At 51.1% G+C, this 13,912-nt stretch overlaps 1 protein-coding gene across 1 annotated transcript in view; it reads left to right on the forward strand.

Moving 5' to 3' along the window:
* Window positions 1-13,912, forward strand: part of nav3 (neuron navigator 3) — a 463,067-nt gene that overhangs the window by 434,274 nt on the left and 14,881 nt on the right. Inside the window, exons 29-32 of the mRNA XM_070900107.1 lie at window positions 1,031-1,205; window positions 6,598-6,695; window positions 9,417-9,512; window positions 12,569-12,737. Coding sequence (XP_070756208.1) covers window positions 1,031-1,205; window positions 6,598-6,695; window positions 9,417-9,512; window positions 12,569-12,737 — 538 coding nt within the window. The remainder of the gene's footprint in view (window positions 1-1,030; window positions 1,206-6,597; window positions 6,696-9,416; window positions 9,513-12,568; window positions 12,738-13,912) is intronic.

A 13,912-nucleotide genomic window follows, 5' to 3' on the forward strand; every position in this document is an offset into this window, starting at 1 on the left:
AAATGCAGGCTGTTTCCACGGTAACATGGTTTTAAAACTGGCATGGGGAGGTGGGTCTCTAAAAAGGAGAAGAAAGACTTGCATTTATATAGAATATTCACAACTGCAATGTATTTGCTTCACGGGTTCTTTGCTTAAGAATTCATAGCAACACATTGCTATTAAGAACTAGTTAGTTTATTAGCAAAGGTTTAACAATCACACTACACATTACCGGTTCATCCACCAGGCTCATAACCGCCTGCCTCATCGTGGATCCCCCGAACCCAACTGGCTGGGGTTTTATTGAGTCTTGTGAACATCACGTGACTGGCTAAGCCACTCCCAACTCAACAGCTCTACAACTATTTTAGCTAGAACTTTTACACCAAGTAGCCCCTTTTGGTAAGGGCACTAAAACCCACAAATTTCAACTGGGAACCTGGCCAAATGAAATTAAAGTTTGGTTGCCGGGGGTGATGATGCACTCCAGTCCCTCCGACGCCCACCTCTCGCGGAAGGCCGCGAGCGTACCGGTGGACACCGCAATGCTCCATCTCCAGGGACACCCTGGTGCAAATGTAACCACGGAAGAGAGGCAGGCAGTCGGGCTGAACGAGCCCCTCGACCGCCCGCTGCCTGGACCACTTAATGGCCCAGTAGTCCTACGAGGAGGCCCTCCGACCTGCCCGCTCCCCTCCGCACAGGATGCCCATTTGAGGAGCAGCCCCTTCGAATGATGGAAGATGGGGCTGCAGCCTCACACACTTTCCGCAGCTCTGCCAACCTGTGAGCATACTCACAAGTACATACATTACAACGACCTCTAGATATCCCAAAGTGCTTTACAACCAATGAAGTATTTTTTTGGAGTGCAGTCACTGTTGTGATGTGGGAAATGCGGTGTCCAATTTTCGCACAGCAAGCTCCCACAAACGACAACGTGAACCAAAGAGAAATACGGTGGATGTTCGAACGGCTTGACCCGGTGTGTGGTGCAGATAAATTCTTGGCCGTTAGTTATTCCGGGCTTGTTCCTGCTCTGTTGCAGAACGAGATTGAACTGTTGAAAGCTGAAAACGACCGTTTGAAATCGGAGACAGGCAGTAGCAGCGGGGCAGCCCGCACACAATCCCAGTCGTCGACCTCCTCGTCCTCGTCCTCCTCCCGACAGTCTCTGGGACTTTCCCTGCACAACCTCAATGTCACCGACAGCACCACGTCAGGTAAGGCGGTCCGTGGAGAGGCGTCTGCTCTCCTGGTGCAATGTGCATGTTTTGCAAGAGAACTGCCGATTTCGTTACATCCGCATGACTATTCACATCAGTGTGTGTCGTCTCACAGATCTGAGGGCTGTAGGTATGAAGCGGAAGGGAAAGGAGCCAGGTTTTAAACAAGGTAAAATATGTAATCGGTTTGTGTTTCCGTGACTTTGTAAGGATGGTGTATTTTCTCTCGCGTAAGCTCCCATGTGTTTTTTTTTATTCGTTCCTGGGATGTGGGCGTCGCTGGCAAGGTCAACATTTATTGCCCATCCCTAATTGCCCCTTGAGAAGGTGGTGGTGAGCCGCCTTCTTGAACCGCTGCAGTCCGTGTGGTGAAGGTGCTCCCACAGTGCTGTTAGGGAGGGAGTTCCAGGATTGTGACCCAGCGACGATGAAGGAACGGCCGATATATTTCCAAGTCAGGATGGTGTGTGACTGGGAGGGGAACGTGGACGTGGTGGTGTTCCCATGCGCCTGCTGCCCTCGTCCTTCTAGGTGGTAGAGGTCGTGGGTTTGGGAGGTGCTGCCGAAGAAGTCTTGGCGAGTTGCTGCAATGCATCTTGTAGATGGTGCACACTGCAGCCACGGTGCGCCGGTGGTGGAGGGAGTGAATGTTGAAGGTGGTGGGTAGCCTGCCGATCAAGCGGTACCTGCTTTGCCCGGGATGCGGCACATTGTCAATAAATCTCACCTGGCACTGCCAGTTGAACCTTATTTATAATGTACCTTTCCTCAGGCGGCCGAAGGCTGCACTGGCGCACCGGAGGCGGTGTTGAATCTCCGCATCAGTGTCTGCCTTTGCTGACAAGAGGCTCCCGAGGTATGGGAAATGGTCCACGTTGTCGAGGGCCGCGCCGTGAATCTTGATGATTGGAGGGCAGTGCTGTGCGGTGAGGACAGGCTGGTGGAGGACCTTTGTCTTATGGTTGTTAAGCGTAAGGCCCATGCTTTCATACGCCTCAGTGAATACATTGACTATATCCTGGAGTTCAGCCTCTGAATGTGCACAGACGCAGGCGTCGTCCGCCTACTGCAGCTCAACGACAGAGGTTGGGGTGATCTTGGACCTGGCCTGGAGGCGGCGTAGGTTAAACAGCTTCCCTCTGGTTCTGTAGTTTAGTTCCACTCCAGCGGGGAGCTTGTTGACTGTGAGGTGGAGCATGGCGGCGAGGAAGATTGAGAAGAGGGTTGGAGCGATGTCGCAGTCCTGTTTGACCCCGGTCCGGATGTGGAATGGGTCTGTAATGGATCCGCTGGTAAGTGTCACAACCTGGATGTCGTCGTGGAGCAAGCGAAGGATGTTGTCAAACTTGTACAGAAGATACATCAAGTCGCTGGAGATATATCACCAACAATGTCTCCACAAGATCTTGCAAATCCCCTGGGAGGACAGGCATACCAACATCAGTGTCCTCGACCAGGCTAACATCCCCAGCATTGAAGCACTGACCACACTCGATCAGCTTCGCTGGGCAGGCCACTTAGTTCGCATACCAGATGCGAGCCTCTACACGGAGCTCCTTCTTGGCAAACGAGCCAAAGGTGGACAGCGGAAACGTTACAAGGACACCCTCAAAGCCTCCCTGGTGAAGTGCGACATCCCCACTGACACCTGGGAGTCCCTGGCCGAAGACCGCCCTAGGTGGAGAAAATGCATCCGGGAGGGCGTTGAGCTCTTCGAATCTCAACACCGAGAGCGTGAAGAGGTCAGGCGCAGGCAGCGGAAGGAGCGTGCGGCAAACCAGTCCCACTCCCGCCCCCCCTCCTCCCCCGCTTCCCCCGGCGAATGTCTGTCCCACCTGTGACAGGGTCTGTGGCTCTCACATTGGACTGTTCAGCCACCAAAGAACTCACTTTAGGAGTGGAAGCAAGTCTTCCTCGATTCCGAGGGACTGCCTATGATCATGATGATGTACCATATTCATAACTGGTTCCTTACTAATAACACGTACTTTGTTAATGAAGCATGCTATATAAACTGAACTGTGTAAATAATGGGGTGAACTCGGTTAAGAGGGAAATGAAGGTACAGGCAACTCTCGATTATCCGGGTCCCTCGGGGATTGGGCTATTCCGGGCAAACGATTTTTCCGTTAGGGCGAGTCTACATTTTAAAGTTAAAACTTTAATGAATCAATGCAATCAGCTACAAACAGTAACAAGAGATGAACATTACCAGCGTGCATGTACAGGTTCTGTGCCTGGAACCTGGTGCTGGCACTGTCCCCGTTCCCAACGTCAGCGGCGGCCGAGAGAGACAGCGGCTGCAGCAGCGTATACACACACACACACACACACCAGCAAAGCGAGGGCAGAGGAGGGGGATTTTTTACAGTGAGTGAGAGAGAGAGAGAGAATGTGCGAGTGTGAGAGAGAGAGAGTGTGTGTGAGAGAGAGAATGAGCAAATACAAATGAGCACAGTTTGACAGGAGATTTTTCCAAATTACTTGGGGCTGCCTTTTCACTTGTTAGCAACAGAATTTAAAATCCTGTTACAATGGTTTTCCGTTGGATCCATGTACAGATAATCGAGAGTTGCCTGTATAGTGAACTGGCGGCCTGATTTACACGTAACTACCCTCTGATGTTAGGCAACGAGGGATGGGCAATAAATGCCAGCGACATGCACCGCCCGAGAATGAATTTATTAAAAAATCAACACTTCCTTTCGGTATAAAGAGAAAAAGAACTTGCATTTATATCGTGCCTTTCACAACCTCAGGACGTCCCAAAACGCTTTACAGCCAATGAAGTACTTTTTGAAGTGTAGTCTCTGTTCTAATGTATGAATGAAAGAAGTGTACAATCACATTGTGGAACAAAAGCCCATTTCAAGCTTTCGGATGAGGAGTTAAACTGAGGCCCTGTCTACCCTCTCAGGTGAACGTAAAAGATTTCACAGCACTATTTTGAAGAAGAGCAGGGGAGTTATCCCCTGTGTCCTGGGGCTAATATTTATTCCTCAATCAACATCACTAAACAGATTATCTGGTCATTATCCCATCGCTGTTTGTGGGAGCTTGCTGTGTGCAAATTGGTTGCCGCGTTTCCCACATTACAACAGTGCTCAAAAAAGTACTGCATGGTCCCGAGGTGGTGAAAGGCACTATCTAAATGCAAGTTACTTCTTTTTCAATTGGAAGAAAGTGAACTCGCCGTACAACAGGCTGTTGAATGATTCCCTGCCCCTGTGAATGCATCTCCCTCAAAGCATGTATCTGAACACGCATGTGCGTCGCCTGTCTGACTCTGCCCTCCCCCCCCCCCATAGTAGTAGTGTGGACAGCCCGTGTATTGGCACTCCCCGTTTGCGATCACAGTGTGTGTTGTACCCGTGCAAGGCAAGTGTTGGATTCTCAAACACATGGTATGGGGTGGAGTTTATGTTTCAGGCTGCGTCCTGCTCTGAGGAAGGCTTCACATGAAGCTACCACACACCTCTGCTTGCCCCCGGCCCCCAGCTGGGTGATTTTAACAGCAGCAACCTTAAGAGACTCCCAAAGCAAGCGCTCTACTCGGAGCTCCTTCACGGCAAACGAGCCAAAGGTGGGCAGCGGAAACGCTACAAGGACACCCTCAAAGCCTCCCTGATAAAGTGCGACATCCCCACTGACACCTGGGAGTCCCTGGCCAAAGACCGTCCTAAGTGGAGGAAGTGCATCCGGGAGGGCGCTGAGCACCTCGAGTCTCGTCGCCGAGAGCGTGCAGAAATCAAGCGCAGGCAGCGGAAAGAGCGTGCGTCGAACCAGACTCCCCACCCACCCTTTCCCTCAACGACTGTCAGTCCCATCTGTGACAGAGTCTGTGGCTCTCGTATTGGACTGTTCAGCCACCAAAGAACTCACTTCAGGAGTGGAAGCAAGTCTTCCATTATTCCGAGGGACTGCCTATGATGATGAGACTAGACAACATAGAGCAATCTCGTGAACAGTGATGATTGGATAAACCATCCCATAATGAACAGGAATACAAAGCATCACCATGGCGTGTCACTTGCCCCAAGGTATTGATTTGCCCAATGTGCCAGCTCCTTTTGATAAATGACATAGCACAGAAGGAGACCATTGGGCTCATCGTCCCTGTGCTGGCTCTTTGTGAGAGCGATCCAATCAGTCCCGCTCCCCCTGCTCTTCCCCCATAGCTGTAATGTATTTGCTTCATGGGTTCTTTTGCTGAAGAATTCATATGCAACACATTGCTATCAAGAACGAATTGGTTTATTAGCAAAAGGTTTAACAATCACACGACACATTACCAGTTCATCCACCAGGCTCACAACCACCTGCCTCATCGTGGATCCCCCGAACCCAACTTGCTGGGGTTTTATTGAGTCTTGTGAACACCACGTGATTGGCTAAGCCACTCCCAACTCAACAGCTCTACGCACCTGAGCATACTCACCGGAGCATATATTACAAATGCCCTTCATGTATTTACCCAAGTCCCTTTTGAAAGATATTATTGAATCTGCTTCCATGTCCTTTGGTTCTTTTGTCAATGATATTAAATCCGTGCCCTCTGGTTACCGACCCTCCTGCCAGTGGAAACAGTTGCTCCCTATCTGCTCGATCAAAACCCTTCGTAATTTTGAACATCTCTATTAAATCTCCCCTTAACCTTCTCTGCTCTAAGGAGAACAACCCCAGCTTCTCCAGTATCTCCACATCACTGAATCCCTCCTTCCCTGGAACCATTCTCGTAAATCTCTCCAAGGGTTTGACATTGTTCCTAAAGTGTGATGCCCAGAATTGGCCACACCACTCCTGCTCAGGCCCGAGCTGTGATTTGTAAAGGTTCAGCATAATAGAATCATAGAAATTTACGGCACAGAAGGAGGCTCATCGTGTCCGCGTCGGCCGACAAAGAGCTCCCCAGCCTAATCCCACTTTCCAGCTCTTGGTCCGTAGCCCTGTACGTTACGGCACTTCAAGTGCACATCCAGGTACTTTTTAAATGTGGTGAGGGTTTCTGCCTCTACCACCCTTTCAGGCAGTGAGTTCCAGACCCCCACCGCCCTCTGGGTGAAGAAAGTTCTCCTCAACTCCTCTCTAAACCTTCTACCAATTACTTTAAATCACTGTCCCCTGGTTATTGACCTCTCTGCTAAGGGAAACAGGTCTATCCAGGCCCCTCATAATTTTACACATCTCAATTAAACCTCCCCTCAGCCTCCTCTGTTCCAAAGAGAACAACCCCAACCTAATCAATCTTTCCTCACAGCTAAAATTCAATCCTGGAAACATCCTCGTGAATCTCCTCTGTACTTCCTCGCTTTTGTTCTCCGTGCCTCCGTTTATGAAGATGTAATACATTTTAACCCGAAATAAAAGTACATTTTTATCCTCTTTGCAGATATCCTACTTGATGATGGCTCTGAAGGATCGTTTCGTAAAGAGAGCTGTAGCGTGAGAATTGTCATCAGCCTGAACAAACAGCTCAAACGGACAAAGGTATTGAGACAGGTGCTGGGTTGGGTGCGGGGTTGGGGGGGGGGTGAGTCCCGCGGTGGGGGGGGGGTGAGTCCCACAGGAGGGTGTGAGCGAAACATAGGAACAGGAGGAGGCCATTCAGCCCCTCGAGCCTATCCTGCCATTCAATAAGAACATAAGAAATAGGAGCAGGAGTAGACCATAAGGCCCCTCGAGCCTGCTCTGCCATTTAATACGATCATGGCCGATCCGATCATGGACTTCAGGTCCACTTCCCTGCCCGCTCCCCATAACCCCTTAATCCCTTATCGGTTAAGAAGCTGTCTATTTCTGTTTTAAATTTATTCAATGTCCCAGCTTCCACAGCTCTCTGAGGCAGTGAATTCCACAGATTTACAACCCTCCCCTTAACCCTTTATTCCCTTATCGCTCAAAAATCTGTCTATCTCCACCTTAAATATATTTGTGATTAGATTGTGGCTGCTCCATCTCTTAACTCCATCAACACACCTTGGTTCCTTGAACCAGACTGTTCGCAAAACCCTGAAATGAGCTTTCGACCACATATCCACAGCATAACTAAGACCGCTTATTTCCACCTCCATAACATCGCCCGTATCCGCCCCTTGCCTTAGCTCATCCGCTGCTGAAGCCCTCATCCATATCTTCGTTACCTCTAGATTTGACTATTCCAACGCACTGCTGGCTGGCCTGTCACATTCCACCCGCCATAAACTAGAGGTGATCCAAAACTCGACTGCCCGTGTCCTAACTCGCACCAAGTCCCGCTCACCCATCACCCCCTGTGCTCGCTGACCTACATTGGCTCCCGGTTATGCATCGCCTCGATTTCAAGATTCTCATCCTTAGTATATCCATGACCCTCGCCCCTCCCTATCTCTAATCTCCTCCAGCCCCACAACCCCCCGAGATGTCTGCGCTCCTCTAATTTTGCCCTCTTGAGCATCCCTGATTATAATCGCTCTGCCATTGCCGAGGCCCCAAGCTGTGGAATTCCCTGCCTGAACCTCTCTACCTCTCGTTCCTCCTTCAAGACGCTCCTTAAAACCTACCTCACCTGCGCTAATTTCTACTTATGCGGCTTGGTGTCAAATTCTTACGTCATGACATTCCTTTGAAGCGCCTTGGGACTACCTTAAAGGCGCTATAGAAATACAAGTTGTTGTTGTTGTTGTTAATACCCTTTGCCCAACAAAATCTGTCGATCCCAGTTTTGTTACTGCTTTAACGGACATATAGCGCTGACTCCCTGATCGGACTCCCGTCGGGGGGGGGGGGAGGTGGGGGGGAGGTGGGAGGCGGGGTTGACGTGGTTGGGAAGCTGTGAACTCACTGTGCCTCATTTTCCGTCCAGTAAAATCAATAGATGGAAAATCTATTCCCGCTGCCCGAGAGTTCACCACCCACCTCGCTGTCGTTGGCGCTCTTCACGGGTGGGGGGGGTGGAGTGGGACTAATGGGATCGCTGGGGCAGAGATCTAGCACGGGTACAGCGGACCCAATGGCTTCCTTCTGCGGCGCGAGATTCTGCAGCTGGAATTCTAACTGGGAGGCGGGTTCGGAGCGGAGGGTCGGGAAACTGTCGGGAACCCTGGGAGAACGGGAGAGGGCCTGATTGGCATCTCAAGCCTCTGGTTCCCACCCTCAGCCAGCCAGAGAGGAGGGAGGAAGGGATTGGCTGGAGGGCAGCGGCCAAAACTGGCGGAGGGGGAGGAAGTCCCGCCTCGCAGTCGATACCACCCCCAGAGACGTACTGAATTTCGCCCCCGAGGAGTTTGTAGAGAGAGTTTAACTGATGGTGATCTGTGTAACAACCACAATATCATCATCATCATAGGTAGTCCCTCGGAATCGAGGAAGACTTGCTTCCACTCTTAGAATGAGTCCTTAGGTGGCTGAACAGTCCAATACGAGAGCCACAGTCCCTGTCACAGGTGGGACAGATATTCGTTGAGGGAAAGGGTGGGTGGGACAGGTTTGCCGCACGCTCCTTCCGCTGCCTGCGCTGGATTTCTGCATGCTCTCGGTGACGAGACTCGAGGTGCTCAGCGCCCTCCCGGATGCACTTCCTCCACTTAGGGCGGTCTTTGGCCAGGGACTCCCAGGTGTCAGTGGGGATGTTGCACTTTATCAGGGAGGCTTTGAGGGTGTCCTCGTAACATTTCCTCTGCCCACCTTTGACTCGTTTGCCGTGAAGGAGTTCCGAGTAGAGCGCTTGCTTTGGGAGTCTCGTGTCGGGGCATGCGAACAATGTGGCCTGCCCAGCGGAGCTGATCAAGTGTGGTCAGTGCTTCAACGCTGGGGATGTTGGCCTGGTCGAGGACGCTTAAGTTGGTACGTCTATCCCCCCAGGGGATTTGCAGGATCTTGCGGAGACATCGTTGGTGGTATTTCTCCAGCGACTTGAGGTATCTACTGTACATGGTCCATGTCTCTGGTCCATACAGGAGATCGGGTATTACTACAGCCCTGTAGACCATGAGCTTGGTGGCAGTTTTGAGGGCCTGGTCTTCAATTTATACATTGCCTTCAATGCAGTAAAACATCCCACGGCGCTTCACAGGAGCGTGAGCAAACACAGTTTGATGCCGAGCCACCTAAGAAGACATTAGGACAGGTGACAAAACCTGACCAAGGGGGAGGGTGGAGAGTGTGATGCTGTACTGAATCATACTGTTGAAGCAGCTTGCAATTATAGCGTGTGATTATTCTCCTTTGCAGGATGAAAAGACACCTCAGTATCTGATCGGTTCGATCGGTGTCAGCGGGAAAACAAAGTGGGATGTCCTCGATGGCGTCATTCGCCGATTGTTTAAGGTAGGCAGTCTGTGCACCTGGGCAAACGCCCGCCACCACTTCTCAGTTGGGTTTCAGCGTCCCTCCGACCGCAAACTTTGGGACAAGTGCAGAGGCTCAAGCGCTCCAAAGCAGAGCCTCGGTCGGCGGGAGCATGGAGGGGGGAGAGAATCCGCAAGTACCAAGGCAGTGTCTGACTCTCCTACTCATAGAAGATAAGAAATAGGAGCAGGAGTCGGCCACCTGGCCCCTCGAGCCTGCTCCGCCATTCAATAAGATCATGGCTGATCTGATCATGGACTCAGCTCCACTTCCCTGCCCTCTCCCCTTAATCCTTGACTCCCCTATCGAGTGTGTTATGCATGTAAACATTGTAACTGTGTAAGACTTGCCACCAGAGGGCGCAACTGTTGGAGGCCCAAGGGTCGCCTGCACACCTCGTGCAAGGGAGTGTAAAAGGTTGTCTGCCATGCTGCTCAGGCACTCGGGAGTTGTGTTAAAGAGACTAAGGTCACATCAGTTTTAGCTCACAGTACTCGGTCTTGTGGAGTTCTTCTAAACATAACAGAATGGAAGCAAGTCTTCCTTGATTTCAAGGGACTTCCTATGATGATGATGATGATGATGATGGCGTCCAAAAATATGTCTATCTCCACCTTGAATACATTCAATGACCCAGCCTCCACAGCTCTCTGGGCAGAGAATTCCAAAGATTCACAACCCTCAGAGAGAAGAAATTCCTCCTCATCTCAGTTCTAAATGGGTAGCCCCTTATCCTGAAACTATGCCCCCTAGTTCTAGATTCCCCCACGAGGGGAAACATCCTCTCTGCATCCACCCTGTCCAGCCCCCCTCAGAATCTTATTCGTTTCAATAAGATCACCTCTTATTCTTCTAAACTCCAGTGAGTACAGGCCCAACCTGCTCAACCTTTCCTCATAAGACATCTGCAATTAGGGTTCATCTCAGGAATCAACCGAATGAACCTTCTCTGAACTGCCTCCAATGCAAGCATATCCCTCCTTAAATAAGGAGTCTCGGGCCTCCCTTTGAGTGCAGCTCCCCGCCTGAGTGATCCCGATAATGGGGCTTGGTTCCTTGCGGCAGGGGAAGGTGGAGCAGCGAGTATCCGGAATCCCCGGGGACCATCTCTCACGCTTCTCCATCCATTAAAATCAACGCCGGGGAAACGTGCAGGGCCAGGAGCGCGGTGTGCAAGGTCCCCAGCCAAGCACAGCGACGCCACAGGAGCGGCTGTTTCAGACACCCCTCTCTATTGTCTAGATCTAAGCCCCTCCCTATCTCTGTAATCTCCTCCCGCCCCCACCCCCCTCCCCCGAGATGTCTGCGCTCCTCTGATTCTGCCCTGTTGACCATCCCTGATTATAATCGCTCCACCATCGGTGGCCGTGCCTTCTGCTGCCTGGGCCCCAAGCTCTGGAACTCCCTCCCTAAACCTCTCCAACTCTCTACCTCTCTTTCCTCCTTTGAAACGCTTCTTAAAACCTACCTCCTTTCATCTGCCGCAATTTCCTCTTATGTGGCGCGGTGTCAACTTTTTTGCTGTTGTCTGTTAACGCTCCTGTGAAGCGCCTTGGGACGTTTTACTCCGATAAAGGTGCTATTTAAATACAAGTTGTTGTTGTTGTTGTTCTCTGGTTACCACGGGGTCGAAATGAATGACCGCGAGAGTTGTCGGATTGTGGTTAAATACCCAACTGGTTCACTGAGGTCCTGCATCTCAGGGAACCAGCCAGTTCGACCTGGTGTCCCGACATGTGGATCTCGTCCATCCTGCATGGTTAACTCTTCACAAAGACAGACTTCCATTTATATAGCACCTTTCACAACCTCAGGACTTCCCAAACACTTTACAGCCAATGAAGTATTTTTTTGAAGTGTAGTCACTGTTGTAATGTGGGAACTGCAGCTGTTAATTTGTGCACAGCAAGCTCCCACAAACAGCGATGTGACAATCACCAGGTAAACTGTCTTTAGTGACGTTGGTTGAGGGATAACTGTTAGCCAGTACACCGGGGATAACGCCCCTGCTCTTCTTCAAAATAGTGCCATGGGATATTTTATGTCCACCCGAGAGAGCAGACGGGGCCTCGGTGTAACATCTCATCTGAAAGACGGCACCTCCGACAGTGCAGCACTCCCTCAGCACTGCACTGGGAGTGTCAGCTTAGATTTTGTGCTCAAGTCCCTGGAGTGGGACATGAATCCATGAGCTTCTGACTCAGAGGCGAGGGTGCTGCCCACTGAGCCACTAGTTTAAGAGGCCTAAGGAGTCGTTCTGTTGAAAAGACAATCTCGACTCGATGAGAAGGCGCACCATCACCTCCGCGGTCAATTAGGGACGGCTGATAAATACCGGCCTTGCCAACGACACTTATCGGCTTTGATGTTTTCGGGGCGGTAATGGCGGCGGGGCAGTAAAGCTAGCGCCCGGGAACAGTTTGCGCCTCAGTCAGTAACATTGGGCGGCTGGGCCTCGGGTCAGGGGGCGCAGCGCTAAGGGAGGCGTTGTACACCTCTCTCGGGGCGTTTGCGCGGGAAACTCCCGAGCTAAAGAGCCGGGCCGGGAGCGCTCCCAGAGACGCCTGGGGAGGGGGAAAAACAAAAAAAAGCCGCAGAAACATTCCCAAAACATTGCCCACGCCACAACATAAACCGCAAAAACAATTAAAAGAAGCAACAATCACACTTACCTCAGGAGTCCATTACTCACCTCTCCGCAGTCGGGATGGTGGGACCGCCCTGATTTCCCGGGTGGTCACTGCGGGGCGCGCTGCGGGACGGACGGGTCGGGCGGGAGTCAACACTCGCGCCGGTGTCGTGACCGGGGGCGTTGTACACCGGGGGCAGCTCTTCCGGGCAGTGCTGCTCCGCGCCGCCGCTAAACCGGACCCGAGGATCGTCGCGGGGCGCTGGAGGCTGACCGCCCGCCCAGAACACCTCACCCTCCCCCCGCCATTGCCGCCGCTCGGGGGCCAAAATCAGAGCGCAGAAGACTGGGAAATCCAGCCCCAAAACATTTGATTAAATCTGTAAACTTTATCTTTCCAACGCAGGAGTATATTTTCCGTCTGGACCCAACTACGAGTCTCGGACTGTCCTCCGACAGTGTTGTCAGCTACAATATAGGTGACGTGGTCAGAGCCGGTAACCTGGAGCTGCCTGAACTGCTGCCATGTGGATATCTAGTTGGGGAAAGCAACGTCATCACTGTGAATCTTAAGGGTAACCTACGCTGTAACTTGTGGGCGGGGCGGCAGGCGATTACGGGTCTGAATAGAGTTTGTCTAGGGAAGAAAAACTTGCCAATATATCGTGATTTCATGATCCCAGGATTTCCCAAAGCGCTTTACAGCCAATGAAGTATAGTAACCATTGTACCGTAGTGAACACTTGTCGGAAATGTAGGAAACGCAGCAGCCAATTTGCGCGCAGCAAGCTCCCACAAACAGCACTGAGGTAAATGACGAGATAATTGTGGGTTTTTTTAGTGATGTAGAATGAGGGATAAATATTGGCCTCAGAACACCAGGGAGAACCCCCCCTGCTCACCATGGGATATTTTACGCTCACCCGAGCGGGCAGACGGGACCTCCACTTAGCCCCTCATCTGAAAGACGGCACCTCTCTGGAAAGGGAGCCCATACTAGTGCTCAGCGGGCAAATGGCCTCCATCTGTGCTGTTAAATCTAGGCCTTCAGTTAAAGGGTTGATAGGGTGGAAATTGATCTTGGACTCTGGAGCAAAACAGGCGATAGCAAGTCATGTTAAACTCTGCCCGATTTAAGAACATAAGAAATAGGTGCAGGAGTATGCCATTTGGCCCCTCGAACATGCTCTGCATTCAATAAGATCATGGCTGATCTTCGACCTCAACTCCACTTTCTCGCCCAATCTCCATATCCCTAGATTCACCTCGACTCCAAAAATTTATCGATCTCAGCCTTGAATACACTCAACGACTGAGCATCCACAGCCTTGTGGCAGAGAATTCCAAAGATTCACAATGCTCAGAGTAAAGAAATTCTTCCTCATCTCTGACTTAAATAGCAGACCCCTTATCCTGAGACTGTGCCTCCTAGTTCTAGACTCTCCAACCCGGGGGAAACAACCTCTCAGCATCGACCCTGTCAATCCCCTTCAGAATCTTGTATGTTTCAATGAGATCACCTCTCATTCTTCTAAACTCCAGAGAGTATAGGCCCAATCTGCTCAAACTATCATCATAAGACATCTCTCTCATCCCAGGAATCAGTCTGGTGAACCTTCGTTACACCACCTCCAAGACAAGTATATCCTTCCTCAGATAAGGAGACCAAAACTGTGCGCAGTACTCCAGCTGTGGTCTCACCAAGGCCCTACTTTTCCATTCAATGGAACGATAATGAATCAGCAGTCCA

The sequence above is a fragment of the Pristiophorus japonicus genome, chromosome 15, assembly GCF_044704955.1.
Source record: "Pristiophorus japonicus isolate sPriJap1 chromosome 15, sPriJap1.hap1, whole genome shotgun sequence".
NCBI classification, from domain to species: domain Eukaryota; kingdom Metazoa; phylum Chordata; class Chondrichthyes; family Pristiophoridae; genus Pristiophorus; species Pristiophorus japonicus.